The 27,934-nt window shown below is 52.6% G+C and overlaps 1 protein-coding gene across 2 annotated transcripts; it reads left to right on the top strand.

Annotated features, from left to right (window-relative positions):
- The first annotated feature begins 1,137 nt into the window (after positions 1 to 1,137).
- SLC13A2 (solute carrier family 13 member 2) lies at positions 1,138 to 22,962 on the top strand. Of its 2 annotated transcripts, none has more exons than XM_016201897.2 (12): positions 1,138 to 1,239; positions 14,558 to 14,686; positions 15,441 to 15,577; positions 15,686 to 15,891; positions 16,444 to 16,624; positions 16,725 to 16,847; positions 19,080 to 19,298; positions 19,516 to 19,604; positions 19,888 to 20,009; positions 21,353 to 21,514; positions 22,155 to 22,292; positions 22,801 to 22,962. In XM_016201897.2, exons 1-12 carry the CDS (start codon positions 1,138 to 1,140, stop codon positions 22,960 to 22,962), a joined length of 1,770 nt encoding a protein of 589 aa, XP_016057383.2. The 2 variants fall into 2 exon arrangements, with proteins under 2 accessions (XP_016057383.2, XP_087682685.1); XM_087826559.1 differs by having other exon boundaries at positions 15,686 to 15,898; positions 16,442 to 16,624.
- The last annotated feature ends 4,972 nt before the right edge of the window (positions 22,963 to 27,934 follow it).

The following is a 27,934-nucleotide window of genomic DNA, read 5'->3' as shown; positions in this document are numbered from 1 at the left end:
AGACAGACAACCAGCAATTCCTTCCAACCCACAACCGGCACCTCCACCACACACGTATATGCACACACACACCACCCTCCAGGCCTTATTTCACTCTTCCACCAGCTTGTGATCCTGCCTCCATCACCCTGTGGCCAAATTAGCCTCAACTTCTAAGTTACCATCAGCTTCCTCACTTCCAAGCACCAAAGCCCTTTCCTTTGCCTCTATAACTTGATTCCTGAGCCCATTTCTCCTATAAATTACTTCTTCCACCTCTGTGATTCTATAAATAAATGTTCTCTTATCATTGGAGTTTTGGCCCTGGATTCTTTCCTAGCCAGAACTCAAGTAATGAAGTTGCTGAACCCAGGTCCCACTCTCGCGCCATGGGTCCCACGCCCAGGTCCTTTCCTGCCGCCTGCAACAAACACACCATGAGTTATCTAATTTGAGCCTCATAATAGGAAGATATTCCAGGGGACCAAGGAAGCGGTTATTCTGAGAAGTTAAGTCAGTGGATCAACGCTACAGAGTGAGTAAGGGATAGTCAGGACCCGTGGCTGTGCGGTTTCGTAGACACCTGGAAGGGAGAGGAAGGCTTGTTCCAGGCCTTGGCCTCCCACAGTCTTAGGCTGGAAACGCCTAGAGGGCAGGGCCTCTCCAGAGGGGGGCCGCCCGCCCACGGTCCTGTCGGAGCAGTTCTCGGAGAACAGGGCTTTGGGGAATGAAAGGAGGGAGGGCGGGCTGGGTGGGGAGGTGAGGGGACTCGCCCTCTGGAGGCCGGCGGTGCAGCCTCCCGGGCACCCTCCCTTCTCCAGCTGCTCCAGCAGGCGCCCTTGCCAGCCTTCATGCACAGAAGGGGTTAACTCTGGGCTCGACTCCCTGACCGAGCCTGAAGCTTTTTACTCCTTGATCTCACTCTCCTCCCTTTCTTTGCAAAGTCTTCCTGATCTTTATACCTCCCCGCAAGTCCCTCCTCCTTCCTCTCACCCCCGGACTCCAAAAAACCCTGCTCTGATTGCCAGGGTGGGTCAATGGTTAACACTCCACCGCTTTATATAAGCCTGGCCCAGCCACCTACCTGCTTCAGTCAGTCCCTCAGGTCCCCGGATTCCAGAGAGACGGCGGCTCCAGCAGCCCCCCTGGGTCCACGCCATGGCCACCTTCTGGCGGGGCCTGTGGGCCTACCGCAACTACCTGATTGTCGTGCTCCTGCCCTTTGTCCTGCTGCCCCTGCCCATCCTCATTCCCACCCAGGTAAGGACTTGGGGCTCAGGCACGCAGAAGCTCGGAGGGGGCCACAGGGGGACTGTTTGGCCCAGGGCTGCGGATCCTTAAGACCAGCATAACCGACTGGCCTCTCCTAGCCTGGAAGGGAGGCGGTCACCGCCTGGTCTCCTGAGGGATGCAGGGGAAGAGGTCCAAGGGGGCTTTTGCTTGGCACCCAGGAGTAGGAGCTCAAGGTGAATTGCTTAGGTGCACTTAGGATCTACTGCCTTGGGAGTCAGGAAGCCAGGTCAGTAAAAGAGGCGCAGGGGGAAGCGATGGAGCTATCTGCCTACTGTGTGACCACACTGCCCTGGGCCAGGCTTAGTGGCTGGCTAAGGAGCACAGGGCTGGCTGCTGGAGGGGATGGAAAGGGAGTAAGATGAAGCTGGCCTCCGGCAGTTTGTGCCCTTAAGAATATAAACAGAAAGAGAAGGTATTCACCTGTGATCCTAAGGGCAAAATCTGCTGAGGAGGAGGGGTGGCACCTTGCCATTGGGCATCATAGACACCCTGGATGGAGGGGGAGGTGCCAAGGCTCCCTGCCCCCCCCCCACCCGATATTATACACTTCGGAGGGCCTCTTGTAAATAAAAGAACACAAAATTATAAACCTAAAATTAGCACAGGGCTTGGGGAAGGGTTAGGTCAGGATGAGGGAAGCTCAAGCTTCACAGTAAATCTTTTCCTCTGGCAGGTCACACAGTTAAGAAGTGGCAGAGCTGGTGGTATGGGCTAGCTCCAAAGCCTGTGTTGTCTTCTCTCTACTTCACTGCCTCCTGAAGGCTGAGACAGAATCATGGCCCTGGCCCCACCCTGCAGCCCCAGAACTGCCCACCGAGCCATTTTCTTCCTTTTGTCACAGATAAGGAAATCGAGGCAGGCTTTTTATTCATGCTGTCCCAAAGGGGTGAGGAACTGGGAATGTAGTGGCACAGCCCCTGGGCCCCTGACATGTGCTAGGTGACAAGGCTTGGCTCACCTTTGAGATGATCCTGGTCTCAGGCCAAAGCCAGTGACATTTCTGTACTGGGAACCCATCAAACAGGTCTTCAGACAGACAGGGCCAAGTGTGTTAACCCCAGGAGAGAGGACAGACAGGGACTGTGATTCTCATTTCACCCCCAGGAAAGCACAGCCCAGAAGAATTCAGTAACGTGCCCAAGGTCACACAGGAAAGCCTGGGTCAGTACTAGAAGCCAGGCCTCCTGCAGGGGAGCGCATGTCAGAGCCTCTGTTCCCTGAGCTGCGCCTAGCCCCACTGCCTGCCTCTGCCCACAGACACTGCCTCCCCTGTCCTGACTCAGACGAACTGTCCCCAGTCCTATCTGTGAGGTCAGCCTCTCCACCAGGGCACTGGACACCAGCCCCTTTCAAGGATTTTGCTCCTGTAATTACCCTCTCTCTCTCCTACATCAAGTTCCCCTTCTCTGCCTGATCTCTGGCATTAGCATAAGATATTAGCTGTAATATCTTCCATCTTAAAAAGCAAGCAAACCTTCCTTTGACCCCACATCCCCTCCACATATGCCTCCTTTCTCTTCTCTCTCTCCCAGAGAAGGCCTCAGAGACTCTCTACATGCACATGTCTCTCCTTAGACAATTCCAGTCTCCAGGACTCTACCCACTCAGAGGGCTCTCTTCAAGTCCCCATCAGCTTCTGTGTCCCCAAGCCCGTGGTCCATGCTCACCCTCCTCAACCCCTCAGCAGCATTTGTCACAGCTGGTCAGCCCCTCTTTGCGATACCGTCTTCTTTTGGCTTTGGTGACACCTGGTTTTTCTGCCCCCTCAGCCACTTTTTCCTGGCTCCTCCCTACGCATCTTTTGCTGTCTCCAGCTTTAAAAAGCATCTCTGTGCCGATGCTTCCCGAACCTGTAGCCCCAGCGCTAACCTCTAAACTTGTTATCCAGCTAACACGAGACACTTCCACCTGAATGTTCTCTTTTAAGCAGCATACACTTTTCCACGTGCAAAACAAAACCCTCGTTGCTCAGCTTTTCCAGTTTTCTCCTCCTGCAGTCTTATTCTTCAACATACGGCTCAGCCGTCTACCTTGGAGCCAGTCCTCATTTCTCTCTTTCTGTCATTTCCACATGCGCCGGCAGGTCCTGTTGACTCCATGTCCCCAAAACACTTCGAAGGCGATCACTTTCCACTGCCTCCACTCTCATTTGGGCCACCATAATTTTTCACCTATCCCTATCTCTCCCCAGACCATTCTTCACCCCACCACCTGGTCTTTTCAAAACCTAAGATCATATCACTACCTGCTTAAAAACTCCATACAGACTTCCCATCAAACCTAAAATAAAATCCAAACCTCTTAGGGCAGCCACGAGCCCCTGAGGCTCCTCCCCTGCAGGCCCCTCGGTCCTCATGCCCAATGTCCTATCTCCTGTTCACTCTGCTCCAGTCCCACCAGCTCTCTCTCTGCTCCTCAACTTGCTCGTCCCCCCGCCTGTATTGTTCTCCCAGATGCCTACTTCTCATTCCTTAGGTTTCAGCTTAAATCCACCTCCTCAGAAAAGCCTTCTCTAACCATCCCCAGTCACCCTGTGGTTTTATTTAGAGGGCTTTCGCTGTCTGAAATGATGTATTTGTTTATTTTTTTATTTACTCTCTGACTTCTTATACTAGAATGCAGGCTCTATGAGGATAGGCACTTTGTCATTTTCCATGCAGAATCCCCAGTGCCTGGCACAAAGGAGGTGCTCAATAAATACCCGTCGAATGAATGAATGAATGTGGGCAAAGAGGTCCCTGTCCTGAATTCCTGCTGAGTCCTTGTTCTCTGTGGTGGGTCCCTGAGCTTACCTCCATGCCCCTGGCCCCTGAAATGGGAAGAAGGAGTTCCAGGCTAGGCTCAGACTCATGTCCGTATAATAATAGTTGGCATTTATCGAGATTTTTTTGCGTGTGTGCTAGTCATTGTGCCAAGTACTTCAAACCATTAATCTATTTATTTATCAAAATAACCTCTGAGTTACTGTGAGGTTCCTACTGTTAGCTCCATTTTATAAAGTCTGGACTGGAACCTGATCTTGGGGTCTCTGTCCGAGATTGTCCAGGGATGCAAGGTAGTGGCCCTGTTATGAGTCACATCTTGAGCCATCTACCCTCATGTCCATCCAGCTGTCAGCCAGTCCTTCCACTGTTGATCAGTCCAGGATGTCTGTTCAGCTCCTGCTCTGTGCAGCAGGTTACCAAAAAGGAATACAGACATTTTGCCCTCAAATTGCTCTCAGTGTAGGGGAACATGTGTCTACACAGAGGTATAGCCAGGAGGCTGCTGGAGCTCAGAGGAGGGAGAAAATCCTTCCAAATGCATCAAGGGAGAATCCGAGGCAGGTGGCACTTGAGTTGGGCCCGGAAGGCTGAGTCAGATTCCAACAATCAGAGCCATCTGTAGAGGGAAGGCCAGGCGAAGGGACTGCAGGAGCAAAGGTGTAAGGGCTGGAACTAGTAGGTGTGTTTGAGGAACAGCTACAGAATCCTTGAAATGCTCATCATCTTCCTGTGGCCCCAGCAGATGGGGAACCGTGGGGCCTGAGGCTTTCTCACTACTCCCACAACCCTGCAAGCAGACCAGGAGGAAACACCATCAACCTGCCAGAAACCTTCCATCCAACCATTCATTCATGCATGCATTTAGCTCTTAAGGAAACATACTATGTGACAGGCATAGTTTAGGTGCAGGGGGTGGAGAGAAACACAAAAGCATATCCTGTCCATGCTGTGAAAACCACACAGCAGGTGGTGACTGTGGCTTAGGGAGGGCCTGCTCTAGACCCTCTCTTCCTTGAGGGGTTCTCAAGGAAGTCCTCCTGGGTGGTAATATTTACCCTAGGACCAGAATGGCAAGAAAGAGCCAGCCAGCCACAGCTCTGGGCAAAGAGCTGTCCAGGCAGAACGTACTGTGCAAAGGCCTGAGACCAGGAAAGTGGAGGGATAAACAGCCACCTAGGCATGGAGGCGTAAGTGAGAAGATGGCTTAAATTAGTTTAGAGAGGGGAGAAGAGGTCTGCCTGCGTCATCCCTGCAAGGCTAGGGGAGGGAGGCAGGGTTTTATGCGTGAGGGGTGAATATTCGCTCAGGGATCAAAATGCCTCTCAGGACCCAAGGGGATCTAAAAACAGTCTCCCCGTGACACAGTATCCACCAGGACAGGGCTTAGCTGAAATCTATGTTGTACTGACGGTGAGAACAAAAAGTGGAATCCCTTAATCCGAATCACCTGTACACTTAGAAACCTGTATAACTAAAATGCCCTTACTGCAAGCTATTCCTGAACCCCAAAATGGACTCAGGACTCAGATGATTCACTGTGGGCATGAAGACTGTACAAGGAATTTGGACCTCACTTCTAGGACCCGCCGCTATCTTTAGAGACTTCCTGGCTCTTGGTTGAGAAGGCAGAGTCCAGGGAACAAAACACGGATTTGGGAGCCAGGCAGATGTGGGTCAAAATCCATTTGGTAGCATGTACAGTGGCTTGACCTTATCCAAACCTCTTACTCCGAAGGAGCTATTATCAGGATGAAATGAAATAACCTGAATGCATAGAGTAGCTGGCCCTGGGAACTCAAGAAACAGTGACTCCCTGTGCCCTTGGCCTCTTGTCTGAACTTCTAGCCCCTGGATAATACAACTAGTCTCGGGGGCTGTGGAGATGCTTGACTTCCTTTCCAGAGATGACTTGTTTTGTTCAAACGAGCCATTGTGGGCCTCGGTGATTCCACCTATGAAACAGGAAGACGAGGTGTGTCTGGTCGCTTCCACCAGAACGGCGGGGTGTGGTCCCTAAGGGTGACCTGAGCAGCACTGGGACTACGCGAAGACAAATCTCCTGGCCTCTGGGATATTTGGGAGTAGAATTAGAAGAAGGAGCCAGTTTCCAGGGCCAGGGGAATCCCTGGAGTAAAGAGAGAAGATTCCCCAACTTGAACTTTGTCTCCTGATTACCAAGGGGTGCCCATACTTCTTAGCACCTGCTAAGTGAGGGTCAGGAAGAATCTTCAACAGTAGTTCCCTGGATATAATCCAGCAGTGAGGCCAGGGCTGTTGTGAGGCTCAGCAGCACAGAGGGGTGTGGGAAGGCTTCCCTCACCATCACTCCTCCCTGCTGTTTTGCTCTTTAGTGGACACAGGCAGGTCTGACTGCAGCTCAAACTGTGAGGTCAGGACTCTCCCCACTTTGGTTTTCTCTGACACTCAGAAACTCATTGTTTCCCTTTGGCCTTTTAGAGCAGAAGCTGATGCAACAAATTCATAAACATTAAGGTGCAGGAATAAACAAGACAACCCAAATGAGATCAGGCAGAGAACCAGAAGGGAGCCAGCACCATCACTTGCGTTTGGCAGAGTCTCAAAGGCAGGCAGGGGCTGGGACACTTCCCAGTGGAAAAGGGGAAGGCTTCAGCTGTTCCCTGATTAGAGGTTGGTGGTGGGGGAAGCAGGGTGTCCTATGTACTTGGTTAGGGGAGCATATTTGGCTCTCACTGGTTGGAAGTGGGGGTAGAGAATGGGGGGGCAAAAATGAAGGAAGCTGGTGGGCACTCAGCCAGTCCTGACTGGGGCCAACTGCTCTGGGGGCTGTGGCTTAGCTGCCCGGGCTGGTTGCTGCAGAGGTTGCATTTTCATATGTGGCCTGGCCATTGTTCCCTTTATATATTCAGTCCCCCAAAGGTATTAGACATTTGGCATGGGCCTATCATTCCTAGAAAGGGTATCACACGCCCACAGCCCACTCTGTACCTCCTTCCCCAAGTCTCTTCAGCCTGGCTTCCCTCCTTGTGGTCACTGCCATGTGGACACTCAGGACAGGCCTCTGGGAGTTTCCCTCCTCCCATTCCTCCTACCCAAGTCATCAGCCACCACCCAGACCCTCTGTCTTCCAGCTCCTAACATCTCTGGAGTCCGTTCTCTTTCTCTATCTCCTCTGCCATGACCTGCTCGGAGCCCCTGTCGTCTCCCCACTGGACACCCAACCTCCCATCCTGTGTCTTCTGATCCATCTGCTGTGCTATAGCAGGTGTAAGCTCCTTATTTTCATCTTTACGTGATTTATTTGTTTAGGTGACCCATGCACATTGTATGAAATTCAAAGCACAAAAGAGTGGAACGGAGAGGCCCCTCCCGCACTCTGCCCAGTGCCCTTCCTGAGGGCAGTCTCGGCGACCAGCGTTGTGCATGTCCTCCAGAGCAGGGAATCCCCCCCAGGGGCGTCTGTGGGGACCATTCAGGAGGCCTATGGACTTGGATGGGGAAAAATTACATTTTGTTGTCAATAGCCTCTAAAGAAAATTTAGCATTTCCTTCTGTTATGAATGTAGACAACAAATCACAACAGTATAATGATAGCTTTGGCTTTGCCACCAGTAGAAATCGCAAATATTTTTACATCACATTAGAGCTCTTGCCTGTACCTTGAAATCTTGTTTATGTTCATCATGACTTTGAAGTTACAGTAGCTGTTAGCCAACGAAGGTCTTATTAAGTAAGAAAGAGTCACATATATCATTATCTTACCCTTTTTCATATTTTAATCACTGTATTTCAATACAACTCGTTTTCTTTATAATCCTATTTTATTTATTTATTTCATTTTATTTTTAGAGAGAAGGGGGGAGAGAGGTAGAGAGAAAAAATGAGAGTGAGAGAGAGAGAGAGAAACATCGATCGGTTGCCTCTCATACGTGCCCTGACCAGGAATCAAACCCACCACCTTTCAGTGCACAGAACAGCGCTCCAACCAACTGAGCAACACTGGAGAGGGCAGAAAGTATTTTATTTAATGCATTTAAAAACATTATTGTAAGGAGTTGGAAATCTTTGTCACTCTGCCAAGGGGATCTTAGTACCAAAAAAAGGGTAAGAATCCCTGAGTCAGATATATACATATGTATACTTAAATACTTGTGTCTATATGTAATACTTGTACACATATTTTTTTAATCACATATGATAGCATCCATGTTTTAATAGAAATGCCAACCTAACAGTATCACTCTCCTCTTTCTACCTGTCTTCTGGATAAAGTCCTAGATCCCTCCCAGGACAGATGAGGCTCTTTCCAAGCATTATACCTTTCCAGAATGCATCTTGATCTCTTATGCCTCATTCTGTTCCCTCTGTGCTTACTCCCTCACCCCAACGCCTTTTTCCCACCAGTGAACTCCTATTTATCCCTCAGTACCCCCTCAGCGTCTCTTCTCTGGAAGCCTCCCTCAGCCCAGAAGGAGGGAGGCTCAGGCAAGGGACCTCTTCTCTACGATCCCACTCTCTGGTCTCTCCTTTGCCATGGTGCTTGGCAGGCTGCCACCCAATGCCTCACCTCACTCTCTAGACCTGGAAGCCCTTACTGCCAGCAGCATCCTACTTGCCAGGGGCAGAGGGGCAGTGGGAGTGGCCCGCTATGTGCCAGCCCATCCCCACCCCTGGGTTAACCTTCAATCACCAGGAGAAATAAGTTGTGACACTTCTGAGACTGTGGGCATATTTGCTGCTGCCCAACAGCCACAGGCTGCTCTGTACCCGTAACGGGTAAAGGCCGTAATGCCCGCAGATCCCACACCTTGCCCACACCCAGGGTCCAGAGTCTGCCCTGGATTCCTCGGCACCTTCATCTTCATTTGTTCCTCTTGCATTCACCCTGCTTCCCCAGCACCCCAAGAGCACATTTCTGTCCCAACGTCAACCCTGCCATCTGCTCACTGCCATCTACAGTCCTTTATAGCTTGTAGCTACATATTCACATCCCTCATCCTGATAATAACCCAGCAAAGTGGGTGTTTCTCTTATTTGTTGATAAGGAAACCTCATAAGAGAGATAAATGTGTATACAGCTGGGAATGCTCAGTGTTGCTTATCCAAAAAAAAAAGTGCTGAGAGGGGTTAAGTAACTTGTCCAAGGACACACAGCAATAAAGCTGGTCCTGGGCACACAGGTTTTCTGAACTCCGACCTGTGTTTCCCTTTACAAAAGAAGCAAGCTGCCAGCCTTGGGGTATGGAAGCCCTCTGAGGGTTTATCTCTTCTGTCCACTGTTGGCTTTGCAGGGCAGCCTGCCTCCCATGGCCCTGTGGGCAGCGCACACTCAGACTCCCTGAGGGCCAGGGCAGGGTCTGACTCATGTCTGTGCTTCTAGTGTCCAACATTCATTCACTCATTCATTCAGAGTGTCAGCTCCATCTAGATGCCAGGCACCCTGCTGGGTGAGCAAAAACAGACTTGGACCCTGGTCCCTGGAGAGAAAGGTTTGAGATTGATAGTAATCAAGAAATTTGTGCCCTGCTGGGTGTGGCTCAGCGGTTGAGCATCAACCTAGGATCCAGGAGATCGCAGTTCGATTCCCAGTCAGGGCACATGCCCGGTTGCAAGCTTGATCCTCACCCAGCAGGGGGCGTGCAGGAGGCAGCCGATCAATGACTCTCTCATCATTGATGTTTCTCTCTCTCTCCCTCTCCCTTTCTCTCTCTGAAATCAATAAAGATTTTTTTTTTTTTTTTTTAAAGAAATTTGTGAAACTAAATGTTTCATTACAGGCTGTGTTGAGTGCTAAGCAGAAGAGTTACAGGAGCTTAGGGTATAAAAATAGTGAATATACTCCAGCCTGGAAGCCATAGAGGCTTTCCTAAGAAGAAATATTTGAGCCCTAGCCAGTTTGGCTCAGTGGTTAGAGCGTAGGCATGTGGATTGAAGGGTCCCGGGTTCGATTCTGGTCAAGGGCATGTACCTCTGTTGCTGGTTCAATCTTTAGCCCTGGTAGGGGTGCGTGAGGGAGACAACCAATCAACCTGTCTCTGTCACATCAATGTTTCTCTCTCTGTCTCTCTCTCCTCCCCTTCCACTCTCTCTGAAAAAGCAATGGGAAAAATGTCCTCCAGTGAGGATTAAACAAAAGTAAAAAAGAAAACAATGAGTTGAGATTCCAAAATTGAGTAGACATCAGCTGGGCAAAGTTGGGAGGGAAGAGAGGAAATTATGCACAAAGGCCCTGTGGCTACAGGGAGAATGAAGCGTTTGAGGAACTGGAAGAGGGCCAGGGTGGCTGCAGCAGAGAGAACAGGGAGGAGGGGCACAGACCAGCCCTAGGCTTTTCCTAAGGGCAGCGGGAAACCCTGAAGGGATATGAGCTGTTTTGAGGTGAGTGTGTGTAAGCGGACGGTGGATTATACAGATTTGTGCCTCAAGATCACTCTGACTGCAGCAAGGAAGAGAGATTTCAGGGGCAAGAAAGGAAGCTGGGAGGCGAACAAGGAGGCTGTTGCAGGGATCTTGGTGACAGATGCTGAGGCTTGGGCCGGGCTAGTGACCCAGAGCTGGAGAGAAGTCAAGGGGAGCATGTGAGGCATAGATCCAGCAGGACTGGAGACCCGGAGTGGGACAGGATATTTGAATGAGTGTCTGATGAACAGGTTTGATCCCCAAGTTCCCACTTCTAAAGGTAAGGATATTGACCTTGGAATAGGACACATGTGGGGCCAACCGGAAAGGATCCCCAGGGCTCTCTCCTCAGGGGGTGCCCAAGGGTCTGGCACCTCACTCAGAATGCAAACAGCTCCCCAACCTCAAACCCAGGCCCTCTAAGATTCAGCCAATAGCCCAGCCTGGTGTGGCTCAGCTGTTGAGCGTCGACCTAGGATCCAGGCGATCGGGGTTCAATTCCCCGTCAGGGCACATGCCCGGGTTGTGGGCTCTATCAATGACTCTCTCATCATTGATGTTTCTATCTCTCTCTCTCCTTTCCTCTCTCTGAAATCAATAAAGATATTTAAAAAAAAAAAAAAAGATTCAGCCAATAAATATCAACAAGGCAATGCTAGACTCGGAGTCTCGGTTTTCTCACCTCTCCATAGAGCGATGAGACGCACTGTCTCATGGAGATGCATGAATGAAATGGCCAGAGACGGAGAAGCATAGAATAGACTGACGAGTCTCAGAGGGAAGCGGGGGGCAGGGGGATCGGGGAACACGGTGTCATCGGGGGAAAAGAGGACATCTGTAATACTTTCAACAATAAAGACAAATTTTTTGAAAAAGAATGAAATGAGAGAGAACATGTGTAAAGTATCCACCGGGCTCTTCGTGACCCTGTAACTGTCCACTCTGGCTCACCTCTGCATCGCTGGGGCTTGTAGAGAGCCCTGCTCCCTCCCACATAGGGTGAGCCTGGAAGTTTAGAAAATTCCCAAAATGATTCAGGAAGGCCACAGTAGTTGGTACCAGGTAAAGTATTTTCTTTCTCTCTTCTCAGGGATTCTAACCCATTTCTGAGCCATGACTGCCTTTGGCCATCTGGTGAAGACCATGGGCCCTTCTCAGGAGGTTGCTTTGAAATGCACAAAATAAAATGCATAGGATCACAAAGAAAAGCAACGATCTTGAGACCCATTTCTAAAAACATGAAAAAATAAATTGCAATTCAGAAATGTAGGTGCTTCTTCATGATTGCATTGAGTAAGATCTAATGTTGGTGTCATAACTACCATAATTCCAAAACACCGATGGATGTAAACACTATTTTGAGATACATTTTGAGATAAGCTGTGACAACGGACCTGTATGGGTATCTAATAGCTAACAGCTACAGTCAAATATCTGTCACAAAATCACCAATAGTACCATTCATAGTTGTATGGTTTTGTTGTTACCTATGTTCATAACCTTAGTTAGATGTTAGCAGAAAATTGAAATAGTTTTCCCATTGGACTGCGTGGATTTTTGGAATTCCACGCCCCAGTGAAGAACCCCATGAACCAGGAAGGACAGGTCAGCAAGTTAGGCCACCGCGGGACAGACGCCCCAGGAATGTGGGAGGGGGACACAGGGCCAGAGCCACCGGGCCAAGGAAGGCTCCTGGATGGAACTGTGAAACCAGTTTTGGGTTTTGATCTAGAGATAGACAGATATAGAAAGGGACACAGAGAAGTTGTAACAGGGTAAGGGAGCCATAGATTGCACACACTGGAGCTCACAGGAGCAGGTTTGACTGTTAACAGCTGCCTTTGGAGTTTGGAAATGGGATCTCAGAAATGAAGGAACTTGCCCAGAGCCAGGTAACAGGAAGTGGCAGTCCCCTCGGGTAGCTTCTGTTTGGATTCGGAGCCCCGGACACCCCAGTGGCCACAGCGGGCCTGAAGCTGGGGATGCCCCTCAAATGCAAGGGATGGGGCACAAGGTAGAAGGTAAAAGCTGGGGTTCAAAAACCAGATGGCCTGGCTTTTCCACTTATTTGTGTCACTTCGAGACATTTACTGAATGTATTTGCACATTTGTTTGTTATCTGTGAAATGGGAACAATAGTCGCTAACTCACAGAGCAACTAAATGTGATTAAAAACCATCTGAAGCACAGAGCAGAGAGCAGAGTGCTTGGCATGAGGTAGTCCTCAGGGTCCTTCTGCTGTCGTGATTAGCAGAGCTTTCTTCTTGATTCAGCAGAGTGACGGTCTGCCCCAGTCTCCCTCCTTGGGGGTTTGCCAGGGTCCAGAGGGGCTGGCCTGCCCTTAGCCCCAGGGGAGGGTGAGTAACTGGCCAGGGCAATCTTTGCAGGTGAAAAAGTGGTTGAGGAAACAGCAGCTTCAGCAGAATCAGCCTCCTGCTGGGGGAGGAGTGGGAGGGTGGGTCTCTGGTCAAGGGTCAAGGTGGCCCCACCCCTGGAGCCCAGGAGTTCATGCCTGGGGTGAGGAGAGGGGGGGTATTGGAAAGAAAATGAGCCTGGCATCTAACAGACTTGGCTCTCCAGCAAGGCTGTGCGCTGTACCACTCCGGGATGCCAATTATGTAGACGACGGGGAGAACTCTCTTGGAGTCACGCAGTCTAGACACCTTGCCTGGATCCCATGCTCCTCTGCCACTCCTAGTTCTGTGGCCCTGAGCAAGCCACTTACCCTCTCAAGCTCATCTCTAACGGGGACCGCCACACCCACCTTAATGGCTGTTGGAATTTATGTAACAAGATAAAAACAACTGGCCGGTTTGGCTCAGTGGTTAGAGTGGCAGACCCTGGACTGAAGGGTCCTGGGTTCGATTTTTGAGCAAGGGCATGTACCTCACTTGCAGGCTTGATCCCTGGCCCCTCGTCGATGTGTCTCTTTCAAATTGATGTTTCTCTCTCTCTCTCTTCCACTCTTTGAAAAGCAATGGGGGAAAAATATCCTCATATCTCAGGTGAAGATTAAAACAAAAAGCAAACAACCAGCTCCTAAGAATTGCTCCATAAACAGCAGTTTCTTCTTCCCCCAGGGACCCACCCCAAGCTTCAGGGTCCTAAGGGCATGAGGTGCTAAGGGGTGAGCCCAGCCTGTAGCAGGTAGAGAAAAGAAGGAGGCCAGGACAATTGAGACAGGCAATTGAGACCAGTAAGAGAGGAGGGCGCCCTAGCCCCGCAGCTCTTTCCTTTGGCAAGCACAGAATTTGCAGGTAACCCTGAGGAGGCTGGGATGTGGGCACTGTTCCCCACCACCCCCTCCTCCTGGAGAATGATTCCCCCACTTTCCCTCTGTCGATGAGGGTGGGCCTCTGACATCAGGGGTTGGCTGACTTCCATTTTGCTCTAGACTTGGAGGTCTCGTCACAAAGAGGAGAGCCTCTGGTACGCAAAGACTCACAAGACTGACTAGGGGTTTACCCCACAATTCCCTGCACAAAGCAGGAATGGGGGAACCTTTCACATATTCTATAAAATGTGAATGGCGTCTCCTGGGGTTGTGCAATGCAGTGATCATGCCAGGATTGCTAAGAGGGAGACACCACCATTCCCAAAACTTTCCAATGATTCCTTTATTCAAAAAAGATTTGCTCTGAAGCCTATTGGGTCTTGAGCTCCAAGGACCCAGATGCCACAAAACTGACTGTCCTCACAGAGCTTATCTCCTAGCAGAGGGAACAAACACGAATTAAATCATCATACAAATAAATACTTTCTTACAGGCTCTGATAAAGCCAGGGGAAGTTAGGGTACCAGGCAGGGTCCACACTGCACCTAGGCCCCAGTCTGGCAGCCCCCCATCTCATCTAGGGGTCCTCATCTGGGCCTTCTGAAGTCCCCTTGGGCTGGATGGGGCCTGATAGCCAAATCCAGACTCTCTAGCCCCTCCCCAAGGTCCAAGTGGTGAGAGGGCCTTGTTTTGTTTTTTATTTCCATTTTTAAATAGGACCCTGGGCTCAAAAATCAGTGACTGTGGGTTTCATGGGCTCTCTTTACATTGTTACAAATGGCCTATTTTCTCCACAGGCAGGAGGTGATGACTTTGGGATACAGGCCTGCCCCGTCCAAAAACTCTGCCTTTCTCCTCCCACCCGCAGGCAGCCTACTGTGGCTACACCATCATCCTCATGGCGATCTTCTGGAGTGTCGAGGCCCTGCCCCTGGCTGTCACCGCCTTTTTCCCCCTCATCTTGTTCCCCATGATGGGCATAATGAGTGCCAAAGAAGTAAGCCTCCCCCATCCCAGGGGGAAGGGCTCCTGGGGAGGGAGGGGTCTACTCTAGGATGCCCGTGACCCAAGAAGTTTCATCATCTGCAGGGCACACAGAAGAGGGGTCCCCGTCTCTGCTCCTCAGTCAAAGAGCACTGAAGGGGGAGTCAGCTAGAAGACAGGGGACAGGACGTTCTAGATGTGTGTGGCTGGTGTTGAAGGTTCATTTGAAATGGGAGTGATTAGGCTTAAGCCAGGGAGGTGGAAAAGCCTGCTGACAAAGGAAAAGGGGCCTCGAAGTCCAGCTAAAGAGCTTGATTCTTCTAGTTTGGTATCCCTTCAACTTGAGTGTCCTTAAACTGGAGGGCAGGTTAAAACACAGATGGCTGGGCCCACCCCAGAGTTTCTGATTCAGTAGATCTGGGGCAGGGCCTAAGCATTTCATTTCTAGAAAGTTCCAAGAACCATTGCTCTGGTTTCTAGAAACAGCACTAAATTGTCATCTCCCAGTCCATGGCTGTAAACATGAGTGAAATCAGGCTGGATTTCCTCCCAATCAAACCTAAGGGGGGAAAGAATGAGCTTGGCAGGAAGAGAGGAAACTGGTTAATATTAAATAATGCGTAATCCAAAGACTATTTCCATTCAGTTTCAAGAGCCCAGGGACCAGCCTCTGTTTGTGGGAATATCAGTGACTGTACCCCATAAACCCAAAGACCCAGTAGGAGACCCCAGGGTCTTCCCGCCTCTCAGCTCGCCCTGCCTCCCAGGTGTGCATCCAGTACCTTTCGGACACAAATATCCTGTTCATCGGGGGGCTGCTGGTGGCCATTGCAGTTGAGCACTGGAATCTGCACAAACGCATCGCCCTCAGTGTGCTCCTCATCATCGGCGTGCGGCCTGCTCTGTGAGTTCCCACAAACCAGAACAGGACAACCCAGTGCCAGTGGCATTCTGGGCATCCAATCCCTGAAGGGACACTGGAACACCAGGGTGTCCATCTGTCCATTCCTAGGCTGATGCTGGGCTTCATGGTGGTCACGGCCTTCCTGTCCATGTGGATCAGCAACACGGCTACCACGGCCATGATGGTGCCCATTGCTCACGCCGTCCTGGAGCAGCTGCACAAGGGACCTCTGAGCAAGGACGCGGAGGATGGCAGTGACAATCCCACCTTCCAACTGGAGGAAACAAGTCCCCAGAAAGAAGTGACCAAAGTTGGTGAGAAAGATGACACTGGGCCCTGGTCCAACCCCTCCAGTCTTGGGGAGGGTCTGAGGGGACGTCCATTCCCAGGGGTGGTCATCTTGGATCCCTTAGGGAAAGAGGGAAGCAAGAAGTGCTGTGGCCAACTTGTCTTTGTTTTCCTGGGATTTTCCTGGTTTTAAAATAAAGAGTCCCATGTGCTGGGAACCTCCTCAGTCCTGACCAAGATGCTGGGTCACCCTAGCAAGCAGAGAGCTGAAATCTGGGTGGGTCACTGGGGGTCCAGGCTCCCTTTTTCCTGTGTGGTTTAGATAATCCTGTGCCCTTTTGTATGCCTCAGTTTTCCTCTCTCAAGAGATAGATTGGGCCACATGGTGTCTGAGTTCATCTTAACCTGAGACTCTAGGGAGTGCTGGGCCCTTGCAGGCCTGGAGGCAGCCTCTGCCCTCCAGCAATCTGGGCTACTCACTGACAAGGTATCCCGCCTACACCCCAGGGGCCATGGAGCCACAATCCCGGGAGCTGCCTTGCACCAACTCCCCAACCTGAGCTCTCCCTTGTTCCCAGATAATGGGCAGGTCCACCCTGTCCCACCTGGTCCTTTGAAGCCAAGGGCACAGACGAAAGAGGAACAGCTCCATTTTTCTAAGGGTATGAGCCTGTGCGTGTGCTACTCAGCCAGCATCGGGGGCATCGCCACACTGACTGGCACCACACCCAACCTGGTGCTGCAAGGCCAGATCGACAAGTGAGTGACTGACAGATGGGGCGTCTGCACTCTCACTGGGGGGGAATGGGGCTTGGTGGTCACCAGGCAATGTCACACAACAGCCTACATCCCCCTGCAGGATCTTCCTCAAAAATGGCAATGTGGTGAATTTTGCCACCTGGTTCACTTTTGCCTTCCCCGCCATGATCATCTTGCTGCTGCTTGCCTGGCTGTGGCTTCAGGTCCTCTTCCTGGGGTTCAAGTAAGTGGCCGAATGGGTGAGAAAGGCCCAGGTCTTGCCCTGATCCCCTGAGAGCTTTCAGTTGGGTACTCAGATAGTTATTGTAGAAAATGATAAAATCACCATCCCAATGAGAAGGCTTCTCCTTCCCAAGGCCCCTTGGTGCACTTGGTCACCCCCCACCCCTCCACTCCCATTTGAGGTAGTTACTGGGCCAAGGGTATTATTATACCATTTAGCAGATGAGCAAACTGAGACTTGAGGAATGGTACTAGATTTGTCAGTGCTGGGATTGAAAGCCAGGTCTGCTGCCCAGGCCAGGTTCCATTCCACAACACTCTACAGTCCTTTGGTAAGTGCTTAAGGAGAACACACTGAGCATGGTCAGGTACAAAAGCATTTGCTGTGCTCCTACTAGGTGCCTGGCCCTGTGCTAGGCACTGAAAACACTAAAAGACATTAGGCACAGTCCCCATCCTTGGAGCTCACCATCTGATGGGTGATGGCATAGTGGGGCCATGACACAGGGAAGCCCAGGTGTTGTGGGAGCACAGCCCAGGAGAGTGGGGGGTTCCACAGGCCCTTGGAGGAGATGATGCCAGAACTGAATCTTGTAAAACTAGAAGTCAGCCAGGTAGAGAAGGGGGTAAAGGCATTGCAGGCATTGGGAACACCTTGTACCAATGCACAGAGGCAAGAAAGAACACAATGTGGGAGAACTCTAGTTCTGTGTGGTTGAAACATAAAGAACCGAAAGGAGTAATAGGAGAAGAAGCTGGAGAATAGGTGGGGGAAGGATTTTGGATGATTTTGTGTGCCATATAAAGAGTTAGGACCTTGTCCTTGAGTCCAAGTAGTAAATAGGTTTTATTCTTTTTTTTTCTTTTTTTTAAATATATTTTTATTGATTTCAGAGAGAAGAAAGGAGAGGGAGAGAGAGAGAAACATCAATGATGAGAGAGTCATTGATCGGCTGCCTAGCCTGCAACCCGGGCATGTGCCCTGACCGGGAATCGAACCCCGATCACCTGGATCCTAGGTCGACGCTCAGCCACTGAGCCACGCCCGGCCGGGCCTTTTTTTAAAAAAAAATTTTTTATGGATTTCAGAGAAAGGAAGGGAGAAAGAGAGAGAGAGAGAGAAACATCAACAATGAGAGTCATTGATGGGCTGCCTCCTGCACACCCTCTACTGAGAGTCGAGCCCCAACCTGGGCATGCGCCCTGACTGGGAATCGAACTGTGATCTCCTGGTTCATAGGTTGACGATCAACCACTGAGCCACACTGGCCGGGTGGTTTTATTCTTACTAACAACCCTCGATTACTTGTAGTCACTAGAGTTCTGCGTTGAAAATCATGAGAACTTGCTAGGGCTCAGTAGGAATAGAGTCTGAGATTCACTAGTCATGCCCGCTATGAGTACAGGATAAGAGTGGTGACGTGAGCAGTACTGAGGTGTGAGTTATTTGCCCTTCCTGCCCAGGCACTGGGGAGCCACTGAACGTTTTTAAGCCTTGTTGCTGCACTTTGGAAAAATCACTTGGGCAGGTGTGAGGAAGATGGATTGAGGTTGGGGGCTGGTACAAGGCAAAATGGTAGTCAAAGAGACCAGCACAATGCCAGGCACCATGGGGGACTCAAAGATGTGTGAAGCATGGTCTTTGCCCTTGAGGAACTCACCATCCAACACGGGAGATGCAATTTGCCCAAGTGAAAAGTTAAAAGTCAATATGAGTTTACTAAGTAAGAGGCATATGGAAATGGGCTAAAGCCTTTTGTGCCTCTGGGGACAATGGGGCGAGGAGGGCAGGGGTGGGGGGTTTGGCTGGCAGAGGATGCCAAGAAGCTGGTAGGAGAGGGAGGGGAGGATTTCCTGAAAAGTTGTTGAGGGAGGGGAGCAGTGAGTCAGAGCCAGAAGAAGGTATGGGGTCCAGGCTTCTAGGTCCCCCTCACCCTGGGCAAGGGAGGGCTTGGCTTAAAAGAACCCTTGGAGGGATGGGGGTCAGTGGGGTGGATGAAGCAGAGCCAAGCATAGGGAAACCTGGCCCCCAGCCGCAACCTTGTCTCTGCCTCATGACCCTCTCCCCAAGTCTGCTTTTCTTCCAGAAACTTGGGTGGACCCAGGGCCTTAGTGTAACAACTCTGAGATGGCCTCTGCAGCCCTCAGCCCTTACATCGCAGGCACTCAGAGGCCCTTGTTCCCCTGCCCAATGGGAGGCCCTCATGAGCTGCGCCTGCCCCTCTACTTGCAGCTTCCGGAAGAACTTTGGCATGGGGGAGCAGGCACAGGAGCAACAGCAGGCGGCCTTCCAAGTCATCCGAAAAGAGCACAGGCAGCTGGGCCCCATGAGCTTTGCGGAAATAGCCGTCACCATCCTCTTTGCCCTCCTGGTGCTGCTCTGGTTCACCCGGGATCCAGGCTTCTTCGTTGGCTGGGGCAGCCTGGGTTATATGGATTCCGAGGGGAAACCGTGAGCATCCTGGGGGGACGGGAATACTCCAGGGGCTTTCCTAGCTAAATGAGGAGGGAAGGGAGCAGAACAGAAGGTAACATGGGAGGGTGGGGAGGAGACACTTGCCAGGAGGGGTTGGCACATCTGTGGGAGGGCTCCTCTCCACCACCTCCTCCACCCTGCATCCCTGAGCAGCCCTGAGCCACTAAGCCTGCCCTCTCTGCCCCACCCGTAGCTTGATGTCCGATGGGACAGTGGCCATGCTCATCAGCATAATTATGTTCATCGTGCCCTCCAAGATCCCAGGGCTGACTCAGGATCCTGGTAAGCACCTGGACTGGGGCAGGGAAGGGCCTCTGGGCAGCTCCTGGTTCCAGCATAAAATGTGCCTTAGATCATATTTGGCAGGATTAGACAAAGCCCTGGGAGGTTGGTGTGACTTACCAAGGACACAGGGGCTCAGGGACAAAGTTGGGACGTTGCAGAACTTGGGTTACCCTCCTGCACGCATTAAGTTCTGATAGGGACCCATACAGGAGGCCCCAACTGGAAGGGAGGGAAGGCCTGAGGACTCTTGGTGACCCATCCTCTTCTCCCTGGGGAGTAGAAAACCCAAGGAAGCTGAAAGCTCCTCCTGCCCTCCTCAACTGGAAGACAGTGAACGAGAAGATGCCCTGGAATATCGTATTCCTGCTGGGTGGTGGCTTTGCCCTGGCCGAAGGCAGTGAGGTGAGAAACCCCTGCCCGCTCCTCAGCCTGTTTGAGGGAGACCCTGTGACAGGGAAAGAGGGGTCATGTTTCAGTCCCTCACAGGGGAGACTTGATCCCCACTTAGGAGCCCCCTGGTGGCAGAGCCTCTGCACCTGCCGGAGAGAGGTTAGAGTGTCGTCTGAGAAGGGGGGAAGAAACACAAGCCATAGGGATCTTTCTCTAGTTGGGTTCTCAAAGCCAAAAGGGAGGCAGGTTTCTCTGGCCAGCAGGGACTGTTCTCTGTGACCACCCACCCACCCCACCCCCTCACCCCTTCCAGACAGAGAATGCAATGTCTTTAGCACCTGAAGAGTACTTGGCTTTGGGTTGGCAAGGTTAGCCTGCTGCAGCCACCAGGGGGCACTGTGATCACGCCCAGCCAGGCTCTGGGGACTAGGGCGTCATTCCCAGAGCCTCTATCCAAGAGGGAAATCTCTGAACCTGCACCCCTGGGCCTGTGTTCCCATTAAGCTCATTCACTGCACAGACAGGAGGCAGCTTCCCTGGGTCAGGGATTGGTGCTGGGAACTCCTAGGTCCGCGGTTAGTTCATCCATCAAGCATTCACCAACTGGGCCAAGCTCTGTGCTGGATGCTGGGTAGCCAGCATTGAGGCTCACAATCTAGCATTATAGATGTGGGCAGGAAAGACCTTGGAGCCCTTCTGACCCTGTGGACTGTCCCGTCCTCCTGTCAGCCTCTTCCCAGCCTCTACCAGAACCCTTCCCCACTCTCCCTGCTCTGGGACGGCTGTGTTGGAGAGGGCAGAGAGAGGGCTAAGGTTGGCCAGAGACCTCCTGAGACAGGTGGGGAGACGTCTTTACTCCCACCAAGCACCAGGTTTCCCAAGAAGGCTCTTTGGCCCCCTTTCTTAGCTTTTCATCTCACCTTTCTCCCCATATCCAACTGTTCTTCAAGAGCAGAAGAGGGGAGCCTTGGCTGGCATGCTCAGTGGTTAGAGCGTCGGCCCATACACCACATAGTCACAGGTTTGATTCCGTCAAGGACAAGTACCTGGGTTTCAGGTTCAATCCCTGCCCTGGTCAGGGTGCATGCAGGAGGCAACTAATCGATGTGTCTCTTTCACATTGATGTTTCTCTTTCTTCCCTCCTTCTCTCCCTTCCACTCTTTCTGAAAATCAATGGGGGGGGGGGAAGAGAGGGGGACCCCTTGGTTCTAGCTGGGTCTTCCCTCCCAAGCTGCTCTTGATTTTGAAGAATCTAGAGAGGTGTGGACAGGAAAATGACCCTCCCAGGGCCTCAGTAGGGAATGCAGGGCCCAGGAACCCCAGCCTCTCACACATCAACCTCTTCTGCCCACAGGCATCGGGCCTGTCTGGCTGGTTGGGGGAAAAGCTGATCCCGCTCCAGAGTGTGCCGCCTCCTGCCATTGTCTTCATCCTCTGCCTCATGGTTGCCACCTTCACTGAGTGCACCAGCAACGTGGCCACTACCACACTCTTCCTGCCCATCCTGGCCTCCATGGTGAGCTGGCCCTGCAGACGTGCCTCCTCCAGGCAGCCCTCCTGCCCACCCCCACTCAGGGGCCCCACCTGTAGGTCACAGTGACCTGTCTGCACCTCCTCTCATTTCCGCGACAGGACCTCTGAGCTTCTGCTCTTCTTGGGGCTCTCCAGCTACCCTGGTCCCCAAAGTCCCCTGGCCCCTGACTCATCCCGTCCCTGGTGACATCACCCCTTGAGTATCTTGATGTGGCTCACAGGTGGCCTCGCCCTCCTCCCGAGCCAAGTCCCTGTTCTGGTCATTCCTGAGGTGATGGGGTAAAATTGCTCCCTGGAGCGTCCCCAGCCCCTTCCTCCCAGGCGAGAGCGTTCGGGCAGCCTTTGATGATACCCAGGGCCCCTTTGAGATCCGTTTTATGGGCCCCTCTCCTCACCACACCCCACAGGGCAGGGCCACACAGTCATTCCCTCCAGAGAGGTCAAGGCACCCTTCCCAGGTCACCCAGTACCTCCTGGCAGAAATGGTGGGTTCATGCCCAGAGTACGTGGTGGGGGTGGGGAGGGTTGTCTCTCAAAGAGGGGAAGCAAGAGGATTGGGAGCGACACCTTTCCCTCTGAGGCGAGGACTGCCATCAGCTCTGCCCCGCTGTCGCCCTCTCCAGGCTCAGGCCATCTGCCTCCACCCTCTCTATGTCATGCTCCCTTGCACTCTGGCTGCCTCCCTGGCCTTCATGCTGCCTGTGGCAACCCCGCCCAATGCCATCGTCTTCTCTTTAGGAGGACTCAAAGTGTCTGACATGGTGAGTGGCAGGGGCCCCGAATGTTTCAGCACTCCTTCCTGCTCTGCCTTCCCGTCTTGGTGGTCTACAAAGTAGCATAAAACCGTTGAGATTCTCATGGTTGAGAGTGGATCTTGTCTGGGATGGGGGACACCAGGGAGGTTGGGATATGACCCCCACAGTGAGAGCATCTTTAGGCCCTGCCAGGCCCAAGCCATGTGAGAGGAAGAGGAAGGAGAGGGGAATCTAGGGAAGGTTCCAAGGGGCCAAGTAGCCACTGCCAGGGAGATGGACTCAGAGAACGAGGCCCAGGATCCTGGAAGCTCAGGAGAAGCTTCCCTTCCCCCTGTTAGCACTGGGAGTAAAGCAAGAGGCAAGGGCACTGCCTAGTGCTGCAGGTTAGATGCCAGGGAGGACTTCCCAAGGGAGAGTTTTGCTAGTGAGAGCTCCTGGGCACCTCTGGACACTGAAGGGGGGGTGCTGGCCCAACTCAGGAGCTGCTCGCTCACACTGACTCTCTGCACACCAGGCGCGAGCGGGAATCGTGCTGAACATCTTGGGCGTGCTGGTCATCATGCTGGCTATCAACAGCTGGAGCTACCCCATCTTTAACCTGCACACCTTCCCCTCCTGGGCCTACAACGCCAACACAACCCACTGCATGGCGAACACCACCACCCCTAGCCCCTAGACCGGGGTACAACCTGGCCAAGACCAGGAAGACCCAAGCCATTCCTACTCATCTGAGCCAAACAACGAGAGAAAGGCGCACGTGGACACAGCCTCACGTGTGTCTGCAAGGAAGGTGTGTGTGCACTCGATCCTGTGGGTCTAAAGAAAATGTGTATATAGTATGTTTGTGTCTGTGTGAGGATGGTGTGTCTTGCGAGGATGTCTGAGAGGGGGATTTGTGTACATGCATATGATCCTAGGTGTGTGTGCTGAACAGTGCATGTGTGTGAGTTCACAGATAATATAACATGCCCTCTCTGGTGCCCCAGGTCTTGATCTCCCCAGTTTGCTGGGTGACCAGACCCCTTTACAATGTATTTATTGAAACTCAAGATTGGGGTGGCCTGGGGAGCAGGGCCCTACCAGCAGTTGCTATGGCAACAGCCTCTGGGACCAGCCCTGCACACCGAGCTTTCCCCAGCCTCTCCGGTTTGGTTTGGGGAAAGGGCTCGAATACTAGCCACATTAAAGTCTTTTTCAGTAGAGTCTGGGATGGTTTTTCATGGCACTTTTCAGGGCTGGTCCGCCACATGGTTCAGGTCCTAGGCTGGGGATTATGGTAGGAAGGGACCTGGCCTATGTCCTGTATGGTGGCCCCCCTTGCCGTCCCTCCCACCCAAGAGAGAAGGTAATGGCCAGGAACCCCTGCCAAGGCCAATCGGAGTGGGAGCAGCCACCCAGGAAAGCAGCACTGACATCACCCGGCCTGGCTAATTGGGAGCTGCCAGTCCCTGCGTGTCTTTGGGAAAACCGGCCTCCCGGTTCCCAGAGCACTCCCTGGGTATTTACATAAAACCCTCTGCCCCTGCCAATTCCTCACCGACCCTTCCTCCAGCCAGAAAAACCAGTCCCACCAGACCAAGGGAGGCAGGTTGACCCATGCTAAGACGGACCCTCACCCAAAACAGCAGCCTGCAGGATGAAGGAGGCAGGAGAGACTCACAGCAACAGGTTCAAAACTGGCACGGCCTTCAGACTTCTGCCTCCCCACCTCACCTCCATCCCTCCTCTGCCTCCCCACCTTCATGAACTCTGAGTTCAAGTTCATGGCAAGGTGTGATGGGGATGGGGAAGGGTGATACCACACCCCTCATCCATTCTGGGAGCTCAACATTTCTTCCCGGCTGGAAGTTCATCTTTGTACCAATCCTAAGTCCCTCATCGTGGACAGTGGCATGTAAGCCTTGAGTTCATTAGATGGAAATTTCCAAAAATCTCATCCAGTTCCCTCCTGCTGCAGTGGGAGGAAAAAAAGATATTTACCATCACTCTCATGCCCAATAAAAAAGAGGGCTGAGTTGTGAAGAGAGAAAACCAGAAAGGATTTCATTCTGGATTCCCTCTGGTCTGGGCCTTCATTCAGTGCTCCTAGAGCTGGGGGTTCAAGGGTGGTGGGCAGGCGCAGATGGGAGGGGGCTATTGCATGAGGGAAAACATGGCTGTCCCCAGGGGACAGGGGATCCTGACAGGACATGCCAGACATCCAGCAGAGTGAGGAGTGTCAAGTGAGTGACTCCACCCCCACCCCAGCCCCCCAGGCTGGCATTCCTCATTTATGAAGCACATCATAAATCATGGCTCCCACCCAGCCCCACACTGAGACCCCCACAAGGCCCCAGGCAAAGCCCCCCCACCATTGGGAATGGGCCAAACCTAGAATGGTGGGACTCCTCCAGTGGCTTACCCACAGTGCAATAGCCTCCTAAGGAGCAGCCCCAGCCCCATCTGCAAGTAGGACCCTCTGCTACCACTTTCTTCTAGACCCTGGTTGGGTACCCTGATCCAGCCCTGGCTGGGGAGGAGGTGGGTGTGCTTCTCAGGGGCACATGCCCCATCCACTGTTATCCGCTCCCCTTTGTACCCCCCCCTTCACTTCTTCCCTCAGTCCTGCTCAGAGAGGGTGAGATGTGGGCTAAGGTCACACAGCAGTCCCAGGGGATAGAGACTGAGCTGGCCCTGCCTTCTCCAGGAAGGAAGTAGAGGAAAGCTGGGCTGGGGGTTGAGGGGTCAGCCGTGGGGGGTGCCCTGGCAGAGCTTGGGGGCCAGGCCTCCCCCAGGTGCTCAGAAACCATCCCCCTCAGCAGGTGGGAGGGCGGACAAGAGGCAGGTGGCACCTGTTGGCCTAATCATCGTCATTAGCTGGGCAATAAAGCGGCACGGATCTGGCCAGCCTTTGAAGGAAGAGCCTGTCAGCCCAGGTCAGGTTCGTGTAAGCAGCCTAGCAGCTCGGCCCTCCTGCACACATACTCCGGGCTGTGGCAGGTGGATGGGGTAATCCTGGGACTAGGGTCTGTGTCTTCCCTGCCTGGGCACCCACACCCCTTCATTCATGGCTTCCAGAAAAGTATCGAGGTGCTTTGGATGTCTCCTACCAACTGACTTTGTGCAGTGCTGGGACTCAAGACCTGCTATGGTAGTGAGCTCCTCATTGCTGGAGGAGATCAACAAGGCCAGAAACAACTTGAAGACGGTCTCCCTGCTGCAGCTGTGTTCTCTGCTCCTAGCACAGCACCTGGCACAGTTACTGTTGTATAAATGAATGAATGTATTAGAAGCACAGGGGGCTTCTTGCTCCTGGAGGAAAGTTGGACATGCTGCCCTCAGAGCCCCATTCCAGACTGCTATGTATGGAGCCCTGGGTGGCCTCTCTGAGCCAATGTCATCTTAGGCTCAGCGTAGGTCCAAACTGTTTGCCTGCTCCTACTGTTTGCCCCTGGACCTGTCCCCTGGGGCCTTGGGAGTGGCCCTGTTTGCCTCCTGCTGGCCAGCACCGTCCCAAGGCAACTGTGGCAGCCAGAGTGCCCAGAGAAAAGATATCAAGCCAAGTGTTTCAAGGCAGGTGAAAAGGGGCACTTGTCATGAGATGGAGAAGGTGGGAGCAGGGCTATTGATCCCATTCTCTGGATTTGCCTTGACTTGGGCTTAGGTGAAGGGCAGCTCTAGGGTTTACAACGCCAGAGTAGGCCCCTTGGGGACTCAGGCCATAACTTGCCTGTCTCCCCAAAGTCTCAGAAGGGAGGCTGCTCCCTGAAGAGGGAGCGGTGAGCTGTGTGGGACTGAGGGTGGTGCAGCCATGGGGTTCAGGGTGAGGGGTGGGGTAGGAATGGGACGAGTGAGGTTCTGATGGGGGCCAGCCTGAGGAGGGTGCCCCCTACAGCCTCCATCCCAGTCTGGGCCCCATTAGTCATGATCAGCAGAGCCGCGAGGCTTTACTAGGGCAGGGAGTCTGAGGGTCTCCAAAAGGGTTAGCCCTCACCCTCAGGGAGGGGGGCGGGGAGAGGAGGGAACATGGAGGTGGGGGAAGGGAACAGAGCAGCCTGACTGGAAAGATTGTGACAGGGAAGAGTTGCTCTTAAGTGTGGAAGATCCACAAACATGTATATACAGAGCTATGAATCCTTAGGTACACATAGAACGACTCACAGACACAAGCACAGACATGGATGCCTGCAGACACACAGTTACACACACACATAGACACTGGTGTGTATACAGTTATTCACAGGCACTCCCAGCCCTTCAAACACCCAGAGTCATTCACTCACACACAGACACACAGACACACACACATTGAGACACAGATTCTGATGTAGACACGCCCAGCATCACATTATAGCTCCACAACTTAACTGCACACCCATGATGGCACGTGTGAGCCTGAGAACAGACATGTAAATACGCACACACTCACACACAGTGAACACACACACCCTGGAACTGCTCCTCCCCACCTCCACGACCGTGCCTCCCAGTAGCAGGAGAGATTAAGACAAGACAGGAGAAGCCTGCCCTCCCCACCCAGCAGGACTCTAGCTATGTCCCTCCCCACCGGACACCCCCACCAAGCTCTTGGCTTGGAAACTCCCTGGATTTCCCAGAGGGTCAGCCAACCAGAACAGGCTCAGATCTCCCAACCCAGCGCCCCTGCCACACACCCTCCACAGCTCTGGCCAGCACTCCTCCATCATCCACAGCCAAGGAGCTGCCTGGTCTCCCCCAGAAGCCCATCCTAATTAATCCCAGACCTCTCCAACCCTTCTTTACATGGGGTCCTCAGGCCTCAGGGCCTCATGGCAGCAATGCTTGGGCCCAGAGCCTCCACAGATGTTCCTAAGTGTCTTCGGTGCCAGTGGAGTGAGATGGAAGGCCTGAGAAGTGGCAGGTCCGGTCTTGGAAACCCACGTAGGAAGACAAGTCTGGTTCACACTGAGCAGAAGTAGACAGGAGATGACCAATTCTAATGTGGGGTGCAGGGAGGGGGCCCTCACCAGCACTGGGGCTCCCAAGGGTGAGAACATGCTCTTCCTTCTCCTTGGAGTCACCAGAGTCTTGCCTCAGACTGGAGCATGGCAGACACTGGCCGCAGAGATTTCCATCCCTAGTCAGGGCTGCTACTAGCTCCAAGCAGCCCAACCCTGGGCAGAGCTCAGCAGCAGACAGTGAAGCAGTTCTGCCCTTCAGGCTCCAGAAAGACAGAGCTTCCCCCTGCCCCAGTCTGTTTAACTAGCTCCAGCCACATACAGTCCATCCAGGCCAGAGCCCAGCTCAGCTACAGCTGCAGGCCCTGAAGTTAGGGTGCGGGAGTGTGTGGGACCAGACCTCCAGACAGAAGTCCCTTCCCAGGGGAGCAGAGCCAGCATAACAGCAGCTAGAGTTGAAGCTAAACACCAGGACAGACTTTCTGGATCTAGGAGAGAATTCTGAGGGGCCGGTATGATAAGAGGAGAGGATGGTTCCGCCTGGGGGCAGGTAATGAGGAGAAGAACCTCACCAATCCCCTTTCATTCCAAGATTCTCTGGAATTCCTGAGGCTCCTGCTTCAACTCCCAGACTGCATGCAATGAGGAAATAGTGTTTCCCAAAGGAAAGAGGGAGCCAGAGTCCGCACCCATTCCCGGGGCAGAGGTGGATCCTGTCTCAGGAGAGAAAGG

Source organism: Miniopterus natalensis, chromosome 17 (assembly GCF_054644295.1).
Source record: "Miniopterus natalensis isolate mMinNat1 chromosome 17, mMinNat1.hap1, whole genome shotgun sequence".
Lineage (NCBI taxonomy): Eukaryota > Metazoa > Chordata > Mammalia > Chiroptera > Miniopteridae > Miniopterus > Miniopterus natalensis.
The sequence above is the reverse complement of the archived record's forward strand: the minus strand, read 5'-3'. Positions and strand labels throughout refer to the sequence as shown.

Bases quoted from the DNA above. Each gene is read 5' to 3' on its own strand.
- SLC13A2 (XM_087826559.1), top strand. From the start codon at position 1,138: ATGGCCACCTTCTGGCGGGGCCTGTGGGCCTACCGCAACTACCTGATT. The intron at 15,578-15,685 runs GTGAGTTCCCAC...GTCCATTCCTAG, and splicing joins ATCGGCGTGCGGCCTGCTCT to GCTGATGCTGGGCTTCATGG. The intron at 19,299-19,515 runs GTGAGCATCCTG...CCCCACCCGTAG, and splicing joins ATGGATTCCGAGGGGAAACC to CTTGATGTCCGATGGGACAG.